The 25,396-nt window shown below is 42.9% G+C and overlaps 1 protein-coding gene across 4 annotated transcripts in view; it reads right to left on the bottom strand.

Moving 5' to 3' along the window:
• The window catches only part of LOC139392699 (oxysterol-binding protein-related protein 8-like), a 151,755-nt gene that overhangs the window by 62,734 nt on the left and 63,625 nt on the right, over positions 1 to 25,396 (bottom strand). For 2 of the 4 annotated variants that reach the window (XM_071140872.1, XM_071140871.1), the window contains exons 4-5: positions 11,630 to 11,666; positions 7,329 to 7,748 (exon numbers count right to left, since the gene is read on the bottom strand). In XM_071140872.1, coding sequence (XP_070996973.1) covers positions 7,329 to 7,748; positions 11,630 to 11,666 — 457 coding nt within the window. The remainder of the gene's footprint in view (positions 1 to 7,328; positions 7,749 to 11,629; positions 11,667 to 25,396) is intronic. The other 2 variants (XM_071140874.1, XM_071140873.1) reach the window with 1 other exon arrangement.

The following is a 25,396-nucleotide window of genomic DNA, read 5'->3' on the forward strand; positions in this document are numbered from 1 at the left end:
GCCTGGGTCAACATATCAGGAGATAAAGACAGTCCAGGTCAATAGCCTGGGTCAACATATCAGGAGATAAAGACAGTCCAGGTCAATAGCCTGGGTCAACATATCAGGAGATAAAGACAGTCCAGGTCAATAGCCTGGGTCAACATATCAGGAGATAAAGACAGTCCAGGTCAATAGCCTGGGTCAACATATCAGGAGATAAAGACAGTCCAGGTCAATAGCCTGGGTCAACATATCAGGAGATAAAGACAGTCCAGGTCAATAGCCTGGGTCAACATATCAGGAGATAAATACAGTCCAGGTCAATAGCCTGGGTCAACATATCAGGAGATAAATACAGTCCAGGCCAACACATAATACTTGATGCATGGCTATTCATGTATACAGAAACATCTGCATTAAGTGACTGGACAGTCGTCAGCTAATGTGCTTTGAACAGATGAGCATTTTAGCGACTGAACACAATAGTCACTGGAGTGAAGTTTCCTTCCCCCTCCCCCAACCTTAGCCAGATAGTGGGGGAAAAGGCAAAACTGACCCAAGATCAGCACCTAGAGCAACTTTACCCTACACTGTGACCGGACCACAGTCTCCACTGTATTTTTACACAGACGGCTAGCTATCACATCTCCCTGTGTGTAACACTAGCCCCTGCATGCAGGATTAAGAAACAATGGTTCTCCATTACAGTACACCACATGGAATCTGCATATCAGGAAGTAGAGCAACAACAGGGAGCACTTTATTTTACAGTAGGTGATGTTTCCACTGGTACTTATCTGGTATTTAATAGGAAATGGTGTGGCAACAATGGATAGTTTCTAGTATTTAATATGAAATGTTGTGGCAACAATGGATACGTTCTGGTACTTACCTCAAAGAACTCAACACCAAACATCTAATATGGTCATATTAGTGCTAGCTAATAGCTAAATATTGTGTCACGTTGGATGGGCAATGCAATCCTAAGTAAATAGGGGTTCAATGGTTGGCATTTCCTGGGTAGAGTGCTCTGCTATGTTTACATTCAGGCTACATTAACTAATGTCTAATGTCAACAAATGTTGATTGAAATCTTGGCCTGGTATTTGTATTGTTCGCTAATTACTGTAATGTAATGCCGGCTAGCCACAAACGTATCCAGAGAGTACAGGTTTAGGTGGGGGAAATGGGGAAGGGTTAATAACAGTTTTCTTTTCTTTCTTAAAAGGATAGTTCACTCAAAAACTATATTTTTGTATTTTGTTCATTAGTCCACTGTAAATACATCCCCGGGAAATGTTTTATGTCAGCAGTCAAGTTAGAGCACTTTCAGTACAGAGCAGAAACTGTGAGGATGTGTTTTGCAGGTTTTGAGTGACCTAACCCTTTCATCAAGTAAAGCTGGGCAGTGGGGCAGGCTCATCTGCCACAGCTTCCGGAGAAGGAAGATATTAGCAGCAGGCATGCATAGCTCTTTGGGTGCTTGATGATCCCCCCTACCCTGCCAAACAGGCCAACAGAAAGGGCAGCGATGAGTTAATCCTGGTACACAGCCAAAGAACTCTAGCTATAGCCTGCAAAATGTGCAGGTAGATATACCACTGAAGAAGAAAGAATCAACACTGTAGATATTTATGGTAAAGGTCAATGTGTAGGCATATGAGCACACTATACATTGATATGCTATTCATTAATACTAGTTTTGAGATGCGTAGACGCAATATCCTCTATTAAGTACTTTACGACAGGCTTTTAATCTCCTCATAGGTCAACAGTGCTGTCATCGATTAATATCCATTTCAGTTCAGTGCTTTTAACTACAGATGTAGGATCTTCATTTGAGCCAGTTTGCTACAGCAAGAACATAATCCTGCAGCAACAGTAATGTAATAATGTGAATTATTATCTGGATTATAATTAATGGACATTTTTTTGTGGGGGTTGAAACATTATTCATTAGCGCAAATCAAGTCTGACATTTTAAAGTGGAATTTAGAAGCATTAGAAGCCATTTTAACCCTTGAATACACTACAAGTTTGCATTTCATGCTGTGCAGGAAAATTAACAGCAACAGAAGAGTTATCAAATTAAGATCCTACATTTGTAGCACTCAGACTCACCAGCATAACAGTCTGACTAAATAACCACTGATTTCGGAGCAGAAATAGTGACATTTACCCTTTCTGAATGGGAACATTTAAAAGCCAATCTGAGGGTAAGTGATATTTCGTCAAATCTATTCAGATATGTTCCTGGAATGAACCATGGCAAGTTGAACAAGGGGGCGTATGGTTCTTTCTCTCAAAGCAACGTTAGACCCCACAACCCTGGTCCCTCTCTAGACTATGAATCCTGTCACCTCAAGCCTCTCTGAATACAACCTCTACGGCCCAGTTCACTTGATGTAGTCACTATGCAGCAAAGTCAAAGGTCAAATAGAGGGTGCTTATATTTTTCCTGTTTCACACATGTACAAGTGTGCAACCTGTGTAGTGTGACATAGAAATGTCTATATCCCATTCCCCCTGAGACATCCTTGGAGACTACGGTCACGGACAGGGATCAGCCATTACTGCCGGCGACCATGGAGCAATTAGGGTTAAGTGCCTTGCTCTGTTCCAATACCTGCATGATCTAGACTGAATCCCAAATGGCACCCCATTCCCTAGAAAAGTGCACTATGTTTGACCAGAGCCCCATGTGCCCTGGTCAAAAGTAGTACACTATATAGGTAGGGTTCTAATAGGGTTCCATTAGGGCCGCAGGCATGGAGTGTATCAGGACCGCGATCATACCAGTATCACTATACTCCTTAGTATCGTGGCAAGGAAACAAAACACAGAGATTATTTAACTTCTTTAGGAAAACTGCCCTACTGTTGGAAACAAACATCATTATGTTGTCATCTAGAATCACATGTATTTATTTTCCAAACTACAGTACACAATATTTCAGATACATCAGGTCTGTTTCCTGACTTTATTTTAGCCAAATATTGCGATACTGGTATTGTCCCGGCCCTAGTATCAACATAGTCTCTCATGACAGACTACAAATCGAGTAGAAGGCTAGAACACGTAAGATTTGGGCCTGGGATCCGAGATAACCAGTAACACAACACTGGTGTTACTATTCATAGAGGGTCTGGGGGGGGTCTCTGTACAGAGAGCCACACTGAGATAAAGCCACTCCAGTGAAAGCCAGACCCAGTTAAGTACCCAAAAGACAGACAATGCCAATCATTATTGGTGTATTCATCATCAAGACGTCTTATACGCAAAGAGACCTCATAAACCTTTACAGATACACCATCGAGAGCATCCTGTCGGGCTGTTTCACCGCCTGGTACGGCAACTGTACCACCCGCAACCGCAGTATATAGTAGTCTATGATATACCTTACTGTATCCTTCTACAGTATATAGTAGTCTATGATGTACGTTACTGTATGCTTCTACAGTATATAGTAGTCTATGATATACCTTACTGTATGCTTCTACAGTATATAGTAGTCAATGCTGAGCTGAGGAATATAGATCCGTGCTATGTACCTTACGGTACCCTTTTACAGTATATAAGGGAAAGAGGCTACCTAGTCAGTTGTCCAACTGAATGTATTCAACTGAAATGTGTCTTTGGCATTTAACTCTCTGAATCAGAGAGGTGGGGGGGGGCTGCCTTAATCCACATCCACGGCGCCCGGGGAACAGTGCCTCTTGCTCAGGGGCAGAGACATTTTTTTTTTTTATCTTGTCAGCTCAGGGATTCGATCCAGCAACCTTTCGGTTAATGGCCAAATGCTCTAACAACTAGGCTACCTATAGCTGTCTATGATGAGCTGGGGAATATAGATCCATGCTATGCTTCAGTGCACATGGCTGAATCTTATTAGCTGCTTTATAGTCCTTGTTTGACTTGGCTTTGCTTGCATTCATTCTATCCCCAGCGGACAGGTTTCAGCCGCACACACAGTATTCTAGCATAACAAAACAGAGATTCTAAAAGGAAGGACAGATCTTTCAGATGGAGAAGCATGGGAGAGACCAAAATAAGGATCCTAATGCTGCATCTCCACTGCCAAAGTTGCATCTCTCTGTTAGCTCCTAATGCTACATGCTACATCTCTCTGTGAGCTCCAAATGCTGCATCTCTCTGTTAGCTCCTAATGCTGCATCTCTCTGTTAGCTCCTAATGCTACATCTCTCTGTGAGCTCCAAATGCTGCATCTCTCTGTTAGCTCCTAATGCTGCATCTCTCTGTTAGCTCCTAATGCTGCATCTCTCCGTTAGCTCCTAATGCTGCATCTCTCCGTTAGCTCCTAATGCTACATATTCACTGCCAAAGCTGCATATCTCCGTTAGCAGCTGCTTAGCTACAGAGACACTACCATCTTAATATGACTCGGCTGTACTTGCCTTCCGCCGTCGTGGCGACATAAGGAGAATGCCAACCAAGGTCATTTGGAGACAAAGGTCCTTACCAGTGAACTGAAACCTCTCTCTCTCTCTCTACATACACGTCTCCCCACCAGCTGTGCTTGCCCAGCCTACACACATCCAGGGCGAGCCCAGGCCCAGAGACCCCCAGATCGTCCATCTGGGTCTCTTGATCTCCAACTGGCCCCGCAAAAACACTCTGAGCTCCCCAGACTCCGCCTCCCATTGGTGGATGGCCAGGCAGGAAGTAGGAAAGGGCTGCGATTGGTTCAGACGGGTGTCTCCATCCATGTTAACCCCGGGTGACAGGGCGTAATCCCTGAGAATGAGCCTAAATCCGGGGTGTCCCCACCTGCTCCCTCCCTCCCTCCACCTTTCCATCTACATGGCCAGGGTGAGAGAGGAGATAGAGACAGTTAAAGAGAGAGTGTCTGGAAAGCAGATTTGTATTACCATGAGAGTCAACATGGTGGGTCTGGGTCTATTTTAGTGTAACAGTGCCAGGGCAGGGAGAAAGGCCTTAGTAGGCTGTCCATGTACAGACTGTCTTAGCTGCAGCACAGCAGGCAGCTCCCTGTAGCCAGGCAGAGACTGAGGCAGACTGCATGAACAAGCTCAGCATTTAGCTGTCCCTTATCTGCAGAGGGAATCTAGCCTCATACAATATCATACAATGTGTTTATTGCATTATTGCGGTCTATAGAATATCTAAGCTTTGATTACCCAGGTCTGTACTATTCAGAATAAATATCAGTTTTGTGTAGGATCCAAATAACATTATTATTTGGTTATATCCAACTAGTGAGGTCATGAGACAAACACATGCCGACAACATGCAAGTTGGCGGACAGTCAACCGGTCAAGAGAAGCTGAAATGGAATGCATCTTGATCCACACAACATTGTTCGAGACCAATACAAAATCATTTCCAATCCTGATCCACACAGCACTGTTTGAGACCAATACAGCATAATTTCTCTCACAATACAACACTGTTTGAGACCAATACAGCATCATTTCTCTCACAATACAACACTGTTTGAGACCAATACAGCATCATTTCTCTCACAATACAACACTGTTTGAGACCAATACAGCTTAATTTCCCTCACAATACAACACTGTTTGATACCAATACAGCATCATTTCCCTCACTATACAACACTGTTTGAGACCAATACAGCATCATTTCCCTCACTATACAACACTGTTTGAGACCAATACAGCATAATTTCCCTCATAATACAGCACTGTTTGAGACCAATACAGCATAATTTCTCTCACAATATTAAGAAGCTACTTGAGGCAGTGGGGGTTACCATGGAAACCTGGACCAGGGCTTAAGAGTTCCGATGGTTTCAGAGTTTAACCTATCTGAACCATATTCTTCTCACAGAGAACGTTTGTTGTGGAACTAGGATAGGAATTCACATCCCCTCTTTCAAGTAAATAGGAACACTTGGCAGAATCTAAAGAGGGGAGGGACTTTTTGGCCTTTAAAGCCCCAATCAGGAGTTTATGTTTCAGCCTGACGGCAGCCCCACCAGGGACAGACAGTCCACGAGCACAGCATAATAGTTGAAACTTTACTTTGTTTCCAAAGACAACAAAATGAAACACATAAACAGTGGAGCAACGGTACCTTTAATGCAGGGTTCTGATATGATGAGACGGCTGTATGAAGGTCAAAAGGCATTTCTAAGTTCTATTCTTCAAGAATCAACAGTTGGAATGGCCATTGAACAGCAGGAAATATTCAAAATAGTGAGACCTTAAGAAGAACACCATGATTATCTCTACTGATGCCTCTGAATAAACGATATCCGAGAATGCAATATGAGAGAGTTAATGGCTGCGTCCCATTTAGTGCACTACTATGGCACTAAATAGAGAAATAGGGTGCCATTTGAGATGGATCCAATGTGGTGTCATGATAGACGGAGGGGGTAGTGACGTTGGACCAGTAACAGACTGGTAAATGTCACGCCGGCCGTCACAAGTGTTCACCACCTGCCTGTTCACACTGAATGAAGGATACAGATCACCGGCATTGTTGCCTCCCAGCCTTTCATCCTTATTGGATTCTCTGCCCTTTGGGACGGCATTACCTGTGAAGTGCTTACTTGTGAAGCGCTCGGCCTACATTCTGATATTCAGAAGAGCAAACCAGCAACAACCACAACTGAGACACAGACACTAGGAAAATAACACTGGATGTATTGGCTTAGAGTTAGCTAATAAAAGTCATTTCTGTCATTTACCAGCCTACATCTCAGAGCTGTATAGAGGCCTAGGTACTATCAATATCAATGCAACCATTTGCCCTTCATATACTCAAGGCAGGTTTTTTTTATTATTATGGTTCTATCCCAGAATTATTTCCTTCTGTGCAACGACTGGTTACCCAGTTGTATAAGTCCCCCCAACCGCACCACTCAGGTCTCTTTTGAGAGAAGTGTTGCTTGTTCTGATAGAATGCAGACACATGATTTGAAGGTGCTCTAGAATGAGGAGAGAAAAATATTTGTCTTTCCTTTTAGCTTCTGCTCCCCCTGGTGGTAGATAATGGAACATTCCAGAAGGAAGGTACTGTCGTGTATAGGACGAACCATTTTTGACATTTGGAGGGTAAAAACCGTCCAAAACCACCTTAAAACACTCCCATGCCTTGTCATATACAAGTCTCAAATAGAAACATCAGATCCTTTTGCTTAGAGCATTGGTAACCTCTGGGCTTCCCCTGGTATCTGCTTCAACCCTGAAGGTTGCATGGAGCCTAGCAGAGCCCATCAACCTCCAGAGGACACCGTGGTTCAGGAATATTGAGGTTGGTACAGAGGTTGAGAGATACCTGACCCTGGGTCTGTGCTTAGAGGGCAAAGTGTCCCTGGAAGAAGAAGGTGGTCTTACCATGGGTGTAGCTGAGCCCCGGGCTGAGGGAAGAGGGGCTGGCGAGGTGATCTCTGCTGGGGGTGTGGAGGCTCCCATCCTTCTCCTTCTTCTCCTCTCTGTCCTTCTCCTTCTTCTCCTCTCTGTCCTTCTCCTCCCTCTTCTCTCGCTCCTTCTCCTCCCTCTTCTCTCGCTCCTTCTCCTTCTCCTCCCTCTTCTCGCGCTCCTTCTCCTCCCTCTTCTCGCGCTCCTTCTCCTCCCTCTTCTCTCGCTCCTTCTCCTCCCTCTTCTCTCGCTCCTTCTCCTCCCTCTTCTCTCGCTCCTTCTCCTCCCTCTTCTCTCGCTCCTTCTCCTCCCTCTTCTCTCGCTCCTTCCCCTGGCTTCGCTGGCTCATTCTCCCTGGGGTCAACAGGACGGGGTCATCACTGGGAATTAAGCCAGCTGGAGGAGAGCGAAAGCGAGAAAGAGAGAGAGAGAAAGAGAGAGAGGGAGAAAAGGGAAAGAGAGAGAGAGATGGGGAGAAAAGGGAAAGAGAGAGAGAGGGGGAGAAAAGGGAGAGAGTGTGAGTGGGAGAAAAGGGAAAGAGAAGAGAGTGAGGGGGAGAAAAGGGAAAGAAGAGAGTGAGGGGGAGAAAAGGGAAAGAGAGAGAGAGGGGGAGAAAAGGGAGAGAGTGTGAGTGGGAGAAAAGGGAAAGAGAAGAGAGTGAGGGGGAGAAAAGGGAAAGAAGAGAGTGAGGGGGAGAAAAGGGAAAGAGTGTGAGAGGGAGAAAAGGGAAAGAGAAGAGAGTGAGGGGGAGAAAAGGGAGAGTGTGAGAGGGAGAAAAGGGAAAGAGAGAGAGAGGGGGAGAAAAGGGAAAGAGAAGAGAGTGAGGGGGAGAAAAGGGAAAGAGAAGAGAGTGAGGGGGAGAAAAGGGAAAGAGAAGAGAGTGAGGGGGAGAAAAGGGAAAGAGAAGAGAGTGAGGGGGAGAAAAGGGAAAGAAGAGAGTGAGGGGGAGAAAAGGGAAAGAAGAGAGTGAGGGGGAGAAAAGGGAGAGAGTGTGAGAGGGAGAAAAGGGAAAGAGAAGAGAGTGAGGGGGAGAAAAGGGAGAGAGTGTGAGAGGGAGAAAAGGGAAAGAGAGAGAGAGGGGGAGAAAAGGGAAAGAGAAGAGAGTGAGGGGGAGAAAAGGGAAAGAGAAGAGAGTGAGGGGGAGAAAAGGGAAAGAGAGAGAGAGGGGGAGAAAAGGGAAAGAGAAGAGAGTGAGGGGGAGAAAAGGGAAAGAGAAGAGAGTGAGGGGGAGAAAAGGGAAAAGAGAGAAGAGAGTGAGGGGGAGAAAAGGGAGAGAGTGTGAGAGGGAGAAAAGGGAAAGAAGAGAGTGAGGGGGAGAAAAGGGAAAGAGAAGAGAGTGAGGGGGAGAAAAGGGAAAGAGAAGAGAGTGAGGGGGAGAAAAGGGAGAGAGAGATATTAATTTGTATCTGCTGACCAACAGGCTGAGCAGCAGGGGTTCTCCTCCCCCACTGGTGATGACAGATGATGACGACACGGTGCCCTCTAGTGGCACGGCTGCAAAGTTTCCATCTAACGAGGAGTAGGGTGAAGTTGCACCTAGAGTTGCATTTTCCCCACTAACGGTTAAGGTTAGGATTGGGGGAGGGTAAGCTGATCCTAGATCTGTACCTAGTGGAAACGTCACCCTGCAGCGTTATAACATATTAATGCAGAGAATATCTCAGTAAAGTACGAACACTTCTTAACTCTATGGCAAAGGGTTAACGAGATTTGGTTTAGTGTATGTGAAGCACACACAGCATAATTAATGAATAACATCCTAGGTAGAGAACACATTGTGCCTAGTAGCGCTCTTAAAAGGAAAATGCACAGAGAAACCATCTAGTAGCGCTCTTAAAGGGAACATGCACAGAGAAACCATCTAGTAGCGCTCTTAAAGGGAAAATGCACAGAGAAACCATCTAGTAGCGCTCTTAAAGGGAAAATGCACAGAGAAACTATCGAGTAGCGCTCTTAAAGGGAAAATGCACAGAGAAACCATCTAGTAGCGCTCTTAAAGGGAAAATGCACAGAGAAACCATCTAGTAGCGCTCTTAAAGGGAAAATGCACAGAGAAACTATCGAGTAGCGCTCTTAAAGGGAAAATGCACAGAGAAACCATCTAGTAGCGCTCTTAAAGGGAAACCCCACAGAGAAACTATCGAGTAGCGCTCTTAAAGGGAAAATGCACAGAGAAACCATCGAGTAGCGCTCTTAAAGGGAAAACCCACAGAGAAACTATCGAGTAGCGCTCTTAAAGGAAAAACGCACAGAGAAACTATCGAGTAGCGCACTTAAAGGGAAAATCCACAGAGAAACCATCTAGTAGCGCTCTTAAAGGGAAAATGCACTCTAAGGTTTCCAGTGAGTCTTAGTACAGCAGTCTACTGTTACAGTGAAGCAGTCCACTGTTACAGTGAAGCAGTCCACTGTTACAGTGAAGCAGTCCACTGTTACAGTGAAGCAGTCTACTGTTATAGTCCACTAGTCAATAAGGTTTACAGTGAGTCTTAGTACAGCAGGCTACTGTTACAGTGAAGCAGGCTACTGTTACAGTGAAGCTGTCTACTGTTACAGTCCACTAGTCAATAAGGTTTCCAGTGAGTCTTTGTACAGCAGTCCACTGTTACAGTGAAGCAGTCCACTGTTACAGTGAAGCAGTCCACTGTTACAGTGAAGCAGTCCACTGTTACAGTGAAGCAGTCTACTGTTACAGTGAAGCAGTCTACTGTTACAGTCCACTAGTCAATAAGGTTTACAGTGAGTCTTAGTACAGCAGTCCACTGTTACAGTGAAGCAGGCTACTGTTACAGTGAAGCAGTCTACTGTTACAGTCTACTAGTCAATAAGGTTTCCAGTGAGTCTTAGTACAGCAGTCTACTGTTACAGTGAAGCAGTCTACTGTTACAGTGAAGCAGTCTACTGTTACAGTGAAGCAGTCTACTGTTACAGTCCACTAGTCAATAAGGTTTCCAGTGAGTCTTTGGACAGCAGTCCACTGTTACAGTGAAGCAGTCCACTGTTACAGTGAAGCAGTCCACTGTTACAGTGAAGCAGTCCACTGTTACAGTGAAGCAGTCTACTGTTACAGTCCACCAGTCAATAAGGTTTCCAGTGAGTCTTAGTACAGCAGGCTACTGTTACAGTGAAGCAGTCTACTGTTACAGTGAAGCAGTCCACTGTTACAGTGAAGCAGTCTACTGTTACAGTGAAGCAGTCTACTGTTACAGTCCAGTCAATAAGGTTTCCAGTGAGTCTTAGTACAGCAGTCTACTGTTACAGTGCACCAGTCGGCAGGATGTTCTCGAGCAGCTAGATGTTCTTTACCATTCGGCCATCAGATTTGCCACCATTGCTCTTTATAGGACACATCACCTCACTCTCGACTCCTCTGTAAACTGCTCATCTCTGTATACCCGTTGCTATGGCACCCCTAGGAAACTCAACGCCTAGGAAACTCAACGCCACCCCTAGCAAACTCAACGCCATCCCTAAGAAAGTCAACGCCATCCCTAAGAAATTCAACGCCATCACTAAGAAAGTCAACACCATCCCTAAGAAAGTCAACGCCATCCCTAAGAAAGTCAACGCCATCCCTAAGAAAGTCAACGCCATCCCTAAGAAAGTCAACGCCATCCCTAAGAGAGTCAACGCCATCCCTAAGAGAGTCAACGCCATCCCTAAGAAAGTCAACGCCATCCCTAAGAAAGTCAACGCCATCCCTAAGAAAGTCAACGCCATCACTAAGAAAGTCAACGCCATCACTAAGAAAGTCAACGCCATCCCTAAGAAAGTCAACGCCATCCCTAAGAAAGTCAACGCCATCACTAAGAAAGTCAGACATACGAGACACAGCCAGCCGTAGGCCTAGATAGTGAACTCAACAACTGTAAGTGACATTTCAGTGAGTCAGTGACTATTGGAAATATTGTGGCTCACCAAAACATGGTACTGTAGAACCATAAAGTCAGTGTGCAACTAGATCAGCACTGTTCAGCCATACATGTGATGAACAATGTCATAGTTACAGACAACTTTCACCCACTCCAAACTTTTGGCCTAGCCAGAGAAATCCTTTCCTATAACTTGGAATTCATGACATTCGTTTAAGGTAAACACAAACTACTGGCTACTGTAACACGACCTTTCAATGCATCCCTGTCCTGTTGAGGTGTTGAGTTGGAGGACGTGAGCCTGTTGCCCCCCGTGAGCCCTCTCACCCCTGCCTCACCTCTGCCTCACCCCGCCTCTCCCGCCTCCTCACCCCTTCCTGTCCCTTTCAAAGGTCAGTGGCTTACCTGATGTGGTGGGGTGTTCTCTGATCTCTGCATGGAGCTGGTATGGAGAAGGGTGGGGACAGGTAGACAGAGATGGGGGAGAGAGAGAGATGGGGAGTGAGATGGGGAGTGAGAGTTGGGTGAGATTGAGAGATGGGGAGCGAGAGAGAGAGATGGGTGAGAGCGAGAGTTGGGAGAGATTGAGAGATGGGGAGCGAGAGAGAGATGGGGAGCGAGAGAGAGATGGGGAGCGAGAGAGAGATGGGGAGCGAGAGAGAGAGATGGGGAGCGAGAGAGAGAGATGACAGAAAGAGGGGGAAAGGGGAGGGGGTAGGGAGTCCATCCAGGTAGTCAAGGGGTCAAGGTGACCAGAGTGATGTTGGTCAGTTTGTGTGCAGCAGTGGTGGTGGTGAAGGACACAGCAGCAGAAACAGAGGATGATGAAAAAGAAGAAGACAAGACAAAAAAGGAGAACAGACGTTAGTAAAAAAAAATAAAACCACAACAGCCTACTGACAACAGACCACAACACCCTACTGACAACAGACCACAACACCCTACTGACAACACCCTACTGACAACAGACCACAACACCCTACTGACAACACCCCACTGACAACAGACCACAACACCCTACTGACAACAGACCACAACACCCTACTGACAACAGACCACAACACCCTACTGACAACAGACCACAACACCACACTGACAACACTATGCAGATCACAACACCACACTGACAACACTATGCAGATCACAACACCATACTGACAACAGACCATAACACCATACTGACAACAGATAACAACACCACACTGACAACACTATGCAGATCACAACACCATACTGACAACAGATCACAACACCACACTGACAACAGACCACAACACCATACTGACAACAGATAACAACACCACACTGACAACACCCTACTGACAACAGACCACAACACCCTACTGACAACAGACCACAACACCACACTGACAACACTATGCAGATCACAACACCACACTGACAACACTATGCAGATCACAACACCATACTGACAACAGACCATAACACCATACTGACAACAGATAACAACACCACACTGACAACACTATGCAGATCACAACACCATACTGACAACAGATCACAACACCATACTGACAACACTATGCAGATCACAACACCATACTGACAACAGATCACAACACCACACTGACAACAGACCACAACACCACACTGACAACAGATCACAACACCATACTGACAACAGACCACAACACCATACTGACAACAGACCACAACACCATACTGACAACAGATCACAACACCATACTGACAACACTATGCAGATCACAACACCATATTGACAACAGACCACAACACCACACTGACAGCAGATCACAACACCCCACTGACAGCAGATTACAACACCACACTGACAACAGATCACAACACCATACTGACAACAGACCACAACACCATACTGACAACAGACCACAACACCATACTGACAACAGACCACAACACCATACTGACAACACCATACTGACAACAGACCACAACACCATACTGACAACAGACCACAACACCATACTGACAACAGACCACAACACCATACTGACAACAGACCACAACACTATACTGACAACAGACCACAACACCATACTGACAACACCATACTGACAACAGACCACAACACCATACTGACAACAGACCACAACACCATACTGACAACACCATACTGACAACAGACCACAACACCATACTGACAACAGACCACAACACCATACTGACAACAGATCACAACACCATACTGACAACAGACCACAACACCATACTGACAACAGACCACAACACCATACTGACAACAGACCACAACACCATACTGACAACAGATCACAACACCATACTGACAACAGACCACAACACCATACTGACAACAGACCACAACACCATACTGACAACAGACCACAACACCATACTGACAACAGACCACAACACCATACTGACAACACCATACTGACAACAGACCACAACACCATACTGACAACAGACCACAACACCATACTGACAACAGACCACAACACCATACTGACAACAGATCACAACACCATACTGACAACAGACCACAACACCATACTGACAACAGACCATAACACCATACTGACAACATCATACTGACAACAGACCACAACACCATACTGACAACAGACCACAACACCATACTGACAACAGATCACAACACCATACTGACAACAGACCACAACACCATACTGACAACAGACCACAACACCATACTGACAACAGACCACAACACCATACTGACAACAGATCACAACACCATACTGACAACAGACCACAACACCATACTGACAACAGACCACAACACCATACTGACAACAGACCACAACACCATACTGACAACAGACCACAACACCATACTGACAACAGACCACAACACCATACTGACAACACCATACTGACAACAGACCACAACACCATACTGACAACAGACCACAACACCATACTGACAACAGACCACAACACCATACTGACAACAGATCACAACACCATACTGACAACACCATACTGACAACAGACCACAACACCATACTGACAACACCATACTGACAACAGATCACAATACCATACTGACAAAAGCATGGTGACTGAATGGATGAGGAGGAGTCTGCTCAGGTCACCAGAAGGGGTGGGGTAACATAACACCATACTGACAACAGACCACAACACCATACTGACAACAGACCACAACACCATACTGACAACACCATACTGACAACAGATCACAATACCATACTGACAAAAGCATGGTGACTGAATGGATGAGGAGGAGTCTGCTCAGGTCACCAGAAGGGGTGGGGTAACATAACACCATACTGACAACAGACCACAACACCATACTGACAACACCATACTGACAACAGATCACAACACCATACTGACAACACCATACTGACAACAGACCACAACACCATACTGACAACACCATACTGACAACAGATCACAATACCATACTGACAACAGCATGGTGACTGAATGGATGAGGAGGAGTCTGCTCAGGTCACCAGAAGGGGTGGGGTAACATAACACCATACTGACAACAGATCACAATACCATACTGACAACAGCATGGTGACTGAATGGATGAGGAGGAGTCTGCTCAGGTCACCAGAAGGGGTGGGGTAACATAACACCATACTGACAACAGATCACAATACCATACTGACAACAGCATGGTGACTGAATGGATGAGGAGGAGTCTGCTCAGGTCACCAGAAGGGGTGGGGTAACATAACACCATACTGACAACAGATCACAATACCATACTGACAACAGCATGGTGACTGAATGGATGAGGAGGAGTCTGCTCAGGTCACCAGAAGGGGTGGGCTAACATAACACCATACTGACAACAGATCACAATACCATACTGACAACAGCATGGTGACTGAATGGATGAGGAGGAGTCTGCTCAGGTCACCAGAAGGGGTGGGGTAACAGAACACCCAGTGACATATTAACACATGCACGCACACACACCAGTGACGCCGACCACAGTCCACACACACCAGTGACGCCGACCACAGTCCACACACACCAGTGACGCCGACCACAGTCCACACACACCAGTGACGCCGACCACAGTCCACACACACCGGGAGCAGCCTGGATTAGCAGAGATTACAGGAGTACCAGGGATGAGGAGGGATCATCCAGAGACAACACACAGCACTGGGTGGGCGGGTTGGGCGTGTCTCCTGTCGCCCCCATCCCTGCCAGTCAAGAGAACAAATAGCAACTGGTGCATTCCATTGGCTCTGGCCTCAGGGAGAGGCCACAGCTGTGCTGTAATAGGTTGAGAGTATGTACACTGAGGCTGTGTCCCTAATGGCATCCCATTACCATTATAGAGCACTATTGTTGACCAGGACCCATACAAGGAGAGCTGATTAGAGAAAGGTGAGGGGTGGCTCTGCTTTGATTAATAAAGCTTTAGAGGCAAGCGGCCTTAGATTGGATTTTTAATTCAATCAAAACTGACTGAGTGGTGAGTACATTGTCTTTGATACATGATCAGTCAGTCCCATCAACTACCTGTTTAGTGATAAAGCACAAGGCCAGCTAAGAGGAGTTAAAAATACGTCTTGTGGTTAACGATAGTGTTATAGAGAGGAGTGATGGATGATACAGTTATAGAGAGGAGTGATGGATGATACAGTTATAGAGAGGAGTGATGGATGATACAGTTAGAGGGGTGATGGATGATACAGTTATAGAGAGGAGTGATGGATGATACAGTTATAGAGAGGGGTGATGGATGATACAGTTATAGAGAGGGGTGATGGATGATACAGTTAGAGAGGAGTGATGGATGATACAGTTATAGAGAGGGGTGATGGATGATACAGTTAGAGGGGTGATGGATGATACAGTTAGAGGGAGGAGTGATGGATGATACAGTTAGAGGGAGGAGAGATGGATGATACAGTTATAGAGAGGGGTGATGGATGATACATTTAGAGAGAGGAGTGATGGATGATACAGTTATAGAGAGGGGTGATGGATGATACAGTTAGAGGAGTGATGGATGATACAGTTATAGAGAGGAGTGATGGATGATACATTTAGAGAGAGGAGTGATGGATGATACAGTTATAGAGAGGGGTGATGGTGATACAGTTATAGAGAGGAGTGATGGATGATACAGTTATAGAAAGGAGTGATGGATGATAGAGTTATAGAGAGGAGTGATGGATGATACAGTTAGAGAGAGGAGTGATGGATGATACAGTTAGAGGAGTGATGGATGATACAGTTATAGAGAGGAGTGATGGATGATACAGTTATAGAGAGGAGTGATGGATGATACAGTTATAGAGAGGGGTGATGGATGATACAGTTAGAGAGAGGGGTGATGGATGATACAGTTAGAGAGAGGAGTGATGGATGATACAGTTATAGAGAGGAGTGATGGATGATACAGTTAGAGAGGAGTGATGGATGATACAGTTATAGAGAGGAGTGATGGATGATACAGTTAGAGAGAGGAGTGATGGATGATACAGTTATAGAGAGTGGTGATGGATGATACAGTTAGAGAGAGGAGTGATGGATGATACAGTTATAGAGAGGAGTGATGGATGATTAATTTAGAGAGAGGGGTGATGGATGATTCATTTAGAAAGAGGAGTGATGGATGATACAGTTATAGAGAGGAGTGATGGATGATTAATTTAGAGAGAGGGGTGATGGATGATACAGTTATAGAGAGGAGTGATGGATGATACAGTTATAGAGAGGAGTGATGGATGATACAGTTATAGAGAGGGGTGATGGATGATACAGTTAGAGAGAGGGGTGATGGATGATACAGTTAGAGAGAGGAGTGATGGATGATACAGTTAGAGAGAGGAGTGATGGATGATACAGTTATAGAGAGGAGTGATGGATGATACAGTTAGAGAGAGGAGTGATGGATGATACAGTTAGAGAGAGGAGTGATGGATGATACAGTTATAGAGAGGAGTGATGGATGATACAGTTAGAAAGGGGTGATGGATGATACAGTTATAGAGAGGAGTGATGGATGATGCAGTTATAGAGAGGGGTGATGGATGATACAGTTATAGAGAGGGGTGATGGATGATACAGTTAGAGAGAGGAGTGATGGATGATACAGTTATAGAGAGGAGTGATGGATGATTAATTTAGAGAGAGGGGTGATGGATGATTCATTTAGAAAGAGGAGTGATGGATGATACAGTTAGAGAGAGGAGTGATGGATGATTCATTTAGAGAGAGGGGTGATGGATGATACATTTAGAGGAGTGATGGATGATTAATTTAGAGAGAGGAGTGATGGATGATTAATTTAGAGGGAGGGGTGATGGATAGATCACAGATACACATCTGCTTGCCTTGGCACCTTGTCAAACACTTCCTCTGACCTGTTTTCCAGGTTAAAAAGCCTTTAAGAACTTGGTAAAAAAAAACAGATTTCTCAATATAGACTATCACAGGGGTCTGGGGGAACATCATGACCCGGGTCACGTTTATAAGGCACGAAACAGAAGAAAACAGCCCGAAACAAAGTTTAAATGGGCAGTAGCAACTAAACTTGTCCAATAAGACATTATTCGTTTTTTGTTTTCCGATGCAAAACATTTTGCTACGGGGTTCCCTAATGAACACCATCGTAACTTCCATTCTAATCAGACATGAAATAGGAAATAAGAATTTTCTCTGAACCGACCACATCAGACAATGATCCATACTAAACATGGACAGAACTGTATCAACTGAAACACTTCCCATTCACATAACACTGTTTGGATCAAGTTTATGTCCCAAATGGCACCCTATTCTCTATATAGTGCCCTATTCTCTATATAATTGCTCCAGGGTCACCGTTGAGGATGGCTGACCCTGGCCGTGACCCTACTCTCCAAGGGTGTCTTATACGCAATTCACCCATGAGTATAATACACACTTGTGAAACAGGACAAATATCAGCACCCACCAAATTATTATTATTAGCAGTATTATTATTATTAGTGGTAGTAGTAGTATTATTATTAGCAGTATTATTATTATTATTAGTAGTAGTAGTATTACTATTATTAGCAGTATTATTATTAGTGGTAGTAGTAGTATTATTATTAGCAGTATTATTATTATTATTATTAGTAGTAGTAGTATTATTAGCAGTATTATTATTATTAGCAGTATTATTAGTGGTAGAATTATTAGTATTATTATTAGCAGTATTATTATTAGTGGTAGTAGTAGTATTATTATTAGCAGTATTATTATTAGTGGTAGTAGTAGTATTATTATTAGCAGTATTATTATTATTATTATTAGTAGTAGTAGTAGTATTATTAGCAGTATTATTATTATTAGCAGTATTATTATTATTAGTGGTAGAATTATTAGTATTATTATTAGCAGTATTATTATTATTAGTGGTAGAATTATTAGTATTATTATTAGCAGTATTATTATTAGTATTAGTAGTAGTAGTATTATTAAAATTATTACTAGGGATGCACCCAGAGACTTGTCTTTGGCCACCCTGCCAACAACAATTCATATCCTCTGTCTGAAAAAGGCTAGAGCGGCACTGCAGGGCATACTAATAGTGCCTGCTGCTCTCCCACTGCAGGGCATACTAATGGTGCCTGCTGCTCTCCCACTGCAGGACATACTAATGGTGCCTTCTGCTCTCCCACTGCAGGACATACTAATGATGCCTGATGCTCTCCCACTGCAGGACATACTAATGGTGCCTTCTGCTCTCCCACTGCAGGACATACTAATGGTGCCTGCTGCTCTCCCACTGCAGGACATACTAATGATGCCTGATGCTCTCCCACTGCAGGACATACTAATGGTGCCTTCTGCTCTCCCACTGCAGGGCATACTAATGGTGCCTGCTGCTCTCCCACTGCAGGACATACTAATGGTGCCTGCTGCTCTCCCACTGCAGGGCATACTAATGGTGCCTGCTGCTCTCCCACTGCAGGGCATACTAATGGTGCCTGCTGTTCTCCCACTGCAGGACAGAGTAAGGGTGCCTGCTGCTCTCCCACTGCAAGACAGAGTAAGGGTGCCTGCTGCTCTCCCACTGCAGGACAGAGTAAGGGTGCCTGCTGCTCTCCCACTGCAAGACATAGTAAGGGTGCCTGCTGCTCTCCCACTGCAAGACATAGTCAGGGTGCCTGCTGCTCTCCCACTACAGGACGTAGTCAGGGTGCCTGCTGCTCTCCCCCTACAGGACATAGTAAGGGTGCCTGCTGCTCTCCCCCTGCAGGACATAGTAAGGGTCCTGCTTCTCTCCCCCTACAGAACATAGTAAATAACACCGTGGGCTCTATATAAATAACGCTGTGGGCTCTATATAAATAACGCTGTGGGCTTTATATAAATAATGCTGTGGGCTCTAAATAAATAATGCTGTGGGCTCTATATAAATAACACTGTGGGATCTATATAAATAATGTTGTGGGCTCTATATAAATAACACTGTGGGCTCTATATAAATAACACTGTGGGCTCTATATAAATGAGCTTATGGTGTTGCCAATATATTCAGATCCCATATGTACAATACAACAGGCCTGATACTGTCAATGCACTACCGTATATGAGTAATCCACAATAGACCCATTACATCTGTCTAGAATCACACCCCATCTCATTCTGAAGTGAAAGCTTGTTCCTGCCTGATATGATGTGAGAGAGAAAACATGAAAGCCATATTTTCCCAGACACGGTGCCATTTTCTATGTCTGTTTTTCAAGCTTTCATCTGAAGAGGGAGGGGGGGGTTCAGTGACCGCCAGGGGAGGAAAGAAATGTCATAAATAGTACTGTGTCCAAAACAGCATTCTATTTCATATATAGTGCACTACTTTTGACCAGGATCCATATGGTAGTGCACTATAAGTAGTGCACTATAAAGGGAGCAGCGTGCCTTTTAGGGAAAGTGGGTTAGGATGCGGAACCAAGATTTCCCCTGCAGAGATAAGCAGAATAACAACATTCTGTGCCGACACAGACAGATGCCAAATTAAATATTGAATAAAGTCCGTTGTTAACCCTATCAGTCCAGAGATGACAAATTAAATATTAAATATAGTCAGGTGTTAACCCTATCAGTCCAGAGATGACAAATTAAATATTAAATATAGTCAGGTGTTAACCCTATCAGTCCAGAGATGACAAATTAAATATTGAATAAAGTCAGGTGTTAACCCTATCAGTCCAGAGATGCCTAATTAAATATTGAATATAGTCAGGTGTTAACCCTATCAGTCCAGAGATGCCTAATTAAATATAGTCAGGTGTTAACCCTATCAGTCCAGAGATGCCTAATTAAATATAGTCAGGTGTTAACCCTATCAGTCCAGAGATGCCTAATTAAATATAGTCAGGTGTTAACCCTATCAGTCCAGAGATGACAAATTAAATATTGAATAAAGTCAGGTGTTAACCCTATCAGTCCAGAGATGCCTAATTAAATATTGAATATAGTCAGGTGTTAACCCTATCAGTCCAGAGATGCCTAATTAAATATAGTCAGGTGTTAACCCTATCAGTCCAGAGATGCCTAATTAAATATAGGCAGGTGTTAACCCTATCAGTTCAGAGATGACAAATTAAATATTAAATATAGTCAGGTGTTAACCCTATCAGTGCAGAGATGTCTAATTAAATATTGAATATAGTCAGGTGTTAACCCTATCAGTCCAGAGATGCCTAATTAAATATAGTCAGGTGTTAACCCTATCAGTCCAGAGATGACAAATTAAATATTAAATATAGTCAGGTGTTAACCCTATCAGTCCAGAGATGCCTAATTAAATATAGTCAGGTGTTAACCCTATCAGTGCAGAGATGCCTAATTAAATATTGAATATAGTCAGGTGTTAACCCTATCAGTCCAGAGATGCCTAATTAAATATTGAATAAAGTCAGTCGTTAACCCTATCAGTCCAGAGATGCCTAATTAAATATAGTCAGGTGTTAACCCTATCAGTCCAGAGATGCCTAATTAAATATTAAATATAGTCAGGTGTTAACCCCATCAGTCCAGAGATGCCTAATTAAATATTAAATATAGTCAGGTGTTAACCCTATCAGTGCAGAGATGCCTAATTAAATATTGAATATAGTCAGGTGTTAACCCTATCAGTCCAGAGATGCCTAATTAAATATTGAATAAAGTCAGTCGTTAACCCTATCAGTCCAGAGATGCCTAATTAAATATAGTCAGGTGTTAACCCTATCAGTCCAGAGATGCCTAATTAAATATTAAATATAGTCAGGTGTTAACCCCATCAGTCCAGAGATGCCTAATTAAATATTAAATATAGTCAGGTGTTAACCCTATCAGTCCAGAGATGCCTAATTAAATATAGTCAGGTGTTAACCCCATCAGTCCAGAGATGACAAATTAAATATTGAATATAGTCAGGTGTTAACCCTATCAGTCCAGAGATGCCTAATTAAATATAGTCAGGTGTTAACCCTATCAGTCCAGAGATGCCTAATTAAATATTAAATATAGTCAGGTGTTAACCCCATCAGTCCAGAGATGACAAATTAAATATTGAATATAGTCAGGTGTTAACCCTATCAGTCCAGAGATGCCTAATTAAATATAGTCAGGTGTTAACCCAATCAGTCCAGAGATGCCTAATTAAATATTGAATATAGTCAGGTGTTAACCCCATCAGTCCAGAGATGCCTAATTAAATATAGTCAGGTGTTAACCCTATAAGTCCAGAGATGCCTAATTAAATAAAGTCAGGTGTTAACCCTATCAGTCCAGAGATGCCTAATTAAATATAGTCAGGTGTTAACCCTATCAGTCCAGAGATGCCTAATTAAATATTGAATATAGTCAGGTGTTAACCCTATCAGTCCAGAGATGCATAATTAAATAAAGTCAGGTGTTAACCCTATCTGTCCAGAGATGCCTAATTAAATATAGTCAGGTGTTAACCCTATCAGTCCAGAGATGCCTAATTAAATATTGAATATAGTCAGGTGTTAACCCTATCAGTCCAGAGATGCCTAATTAAATATAGTCAGGTGTTAACCCTATCAGTCCAGAGATGCCTAATTAAATATTGAATATAGTCAGGTGTTAACCCTATCAGTCCAGAGATGCCTAATTAAATATTGAATATAGTCAGGTGTTAACCCTATCAGTCCAGAGATGCCTAATTAAATATTGAATAAAGTCAGGTGTTAACCCTATCAGTCCAGAGATGCCTAATTAAATATAGTCAGGTGTTAACCCTATCTGTCCAGAGATGCCTAATTAAATATAGTCAGGTGTTAACCCTATCAGTCCAGAGATGCCTAATTAAATATAGTCAGGTGTTAACCCTATCAGTCCAGAGATGCCTAATTAAATATAGTCAGGTGTTAACCCTATCAGTCCAGAGATGCCTAATTAAATATAGTCAGGTGTCAACCCTATCAGTCCAGAGATGCCTAATTAAATATTAAATATAGTCAGGTGTTAACCCTATCAGTCCAGAGATGCCTAATTAAATATTGAATATAGTCAGGTGTTAACCCTATCTGTCCAGAGATGCCTAATTAAATATAGTCAGGTGTTAACCCTATCAGTCCAGAGATGCCTAATTAAATATTGAATAAAGTCAGTTGTTAACCCTATCAGTCCAGAGATGCCTAATTAAATATAGTCAGGTGTTAACCCTATCAGTCCAGAGATGCCTAATTAAATATAGTCAGGTGTTAACCCTATCAGTCCAGAGATTCCTAATTAAATATTGAATATAGTCAGGTGTTAATCCTATCAGTCCAGAGATGCCTAATTAAATATAGTCAGGTGTTAACCCTATCTGTCCAGAGATGCCTAATTAAATATAGTCAGGTGTTAACCCTATCAGTCCAGAGATGCCTAATTAAATATAGTCAGGTGTTAACCCTATCAGTCCAGAGATGCCTAATTAAATATTGAATGAAGTCAGGTGTTAACCCTATCAGTCCAGAGATGCCTAATTAAATATAGTCAGGTGTTAACCCCATCAGTCCAGAGATGCCTAATTAAATATTGAATAAAGTCAGGTGTTAACCCTATCAGTCCAGAGATGCCTAATTAAATATTGAATATAGTCAGGTGTTAACCCTATCAGTCCAGAGATGCCTAATTAAATATAGTCAGGTGTTAACCCTATCAGTCCAGAGATGCCTAATTAAATATAGTCAGGTGTTAACCCTATCAGTCCAGAGATGCCTAATTAAATATAGTCAGGTGTTAACCCCATCAGTCCAGAGATGCCTAATTAAATATAGTCAGGTGTTAACCCCATCAGTCCAGAGATGCCTAATTAAATATTGAATATAGTCAGGTGTTAACCCGATCAGTCCAGAGATGCCTAATTAAATATAGTCAGGTGTTAACCCTATCAGTCCAGAGATGCCTAATTAAATATTGAATATAGTCAGGTGTTAACCCTATCAGTCCAGAGATGCCTAATTAAATATAGTCAGGTGTTAACCCTATCAGTCCAGAGATGCCTAATTAAATATAGAATATAGTCAGGTGTTAACCCTATCAGTCCAGAGATGCCTAATTAAATATAGTCAGGTGTTAACCCTATCAGTCCAGAGATGCCTAATTAAATATAGTCAGGTGTTAACCCTATCAGTCCAGAGATGCCTAATTAAATATTAAATATAGTCAGGTGTTAATCCTATCAGTCCAGAGATGCCTAATTAAATATAGTCAGGTGTTAACCCTATCTGTCCAGAGATGCCTAATTAAATATAGTCAGGTGTTAACCCTATCAGTCCAGAGATGCCTAATTAAATATAGTCAGGTGTTAACCCTATCAGTCCAGAGATGCCTAATTAAATATTGAATGAAGTCAGGTGTTAACCCTATCAGTCCAGAGATGCCTAATTAAATATAGTCAGGTGTTAACCCCATCAGTCCAGAGATGCCTAATTAAATATTGAATAAAGTCAGGTGTTAACCCTATCAGTCCAGAGATGCCTAATTAAATATTGAATATAGTCAGGTGTTAACCCTATCAGTCCAGAGATGCCTAATTAAATATAGTCAGGTGTTAACCCTATCAGTCCAGAGATGCCTAATTAAATATAGTCAGGTGTTAACCCTATCAGTCCAGAGATGCCTAATTAAATATAGTCAGGTGTTAACCCCATCAGTCCAGAGATGCCTAATTAAATATAGTCAGGTGTTAACCCCATCAGTCCAGAGATGCCTAATTAAATATTGAATATAGTCAGGTGTTAACCCGATCAGTCCAGAGATGCCTAATTAAATATAGTCAGGTGTTAACCCTATCAGTCCAGAGATGCCTAATTAAATATTGAATATAGTCAGGTGTTAACCCTATCAGTCCAGAGATGCCTAATTAAATATAGTCAGGTGTTAACCCTATCAGTCCAGAGATGCCTAATTAAATATAGAATATAGTCAGGTGTTAACCCTATCAGTCCAGAGATGCCTAATTAAATATAGTCAGGTGTTAACCCTATCAGTCCAGAGATGCCTAATTAAATATAGTCAGGTGTTAACCCTATCAGTCCAGAGATGCCTAATTAAATATTAAATATAGTCAGGTGTTAACCCTATCAGTCCAGAGATGCCTAATTAAATATAGTCAGGTGTTAACCCTATCAGTCCAGAGATGCCTAATTAAATATAGTCAGGTGTTAACCCTATCAGTCCAGAGATGCCTAATTAAATATTAAATATAGTCAGGTGTTAACCCAATCAGTCCAGAGATGCCTAATTAAATATTGAATATAGTCAGGTGTTAACCCTATCAGTCCAGAGATGCCTAATTAAATATAGTCAGGTGTTAACCCTATCAGTCCAGAGATGCCTAATTAAATATAGTCAGGTGTTAACCCCATCAGTCCAGAGATGCCTAATTAAATATTGAATATAGTCAGGTGTTAACCCTATCAGTCCAGAGATGCCTAATTAAATATAGTCAGGTGTTAACCCTATCAGTCCAGAGATGCCTAATTAAATATAGTCAGGTGTTAACCCTATCAGTCCAGAGATGCCTAATTAAATATTGAATATAGTCAGGTGTTAACCCTATCTGTCCAGAGATGCCTAATTAAATATAGTCAGGTGTTAACCCTATCTGTCCAGAGATGCCTAATTAAATATAGTCAGGTGTTAACCCTTTCAGTCCAGAGATGCCTAATTAAATATAGTCAGGTGTTAACCCTATCAGTCCAGAGATGCCTAATT

The sequence above is a fragment of the Oncorhynchus clarkii genome, chromosome 33, assembly GCF_045791955.1.
Source record: "Oncorhynchus clarkii lewisi isolate Uvic-CL-2024 chromosome 33, UVic_Ocla_1.0, whole genome shotgun sequence".
Lineage (NCBI taxonomy): Eukaryota > Metazoa > Chordata > Actinopteri > Salmoniformes > Salmonidae > Oncorhynchus > Oncorhynchus clarkii.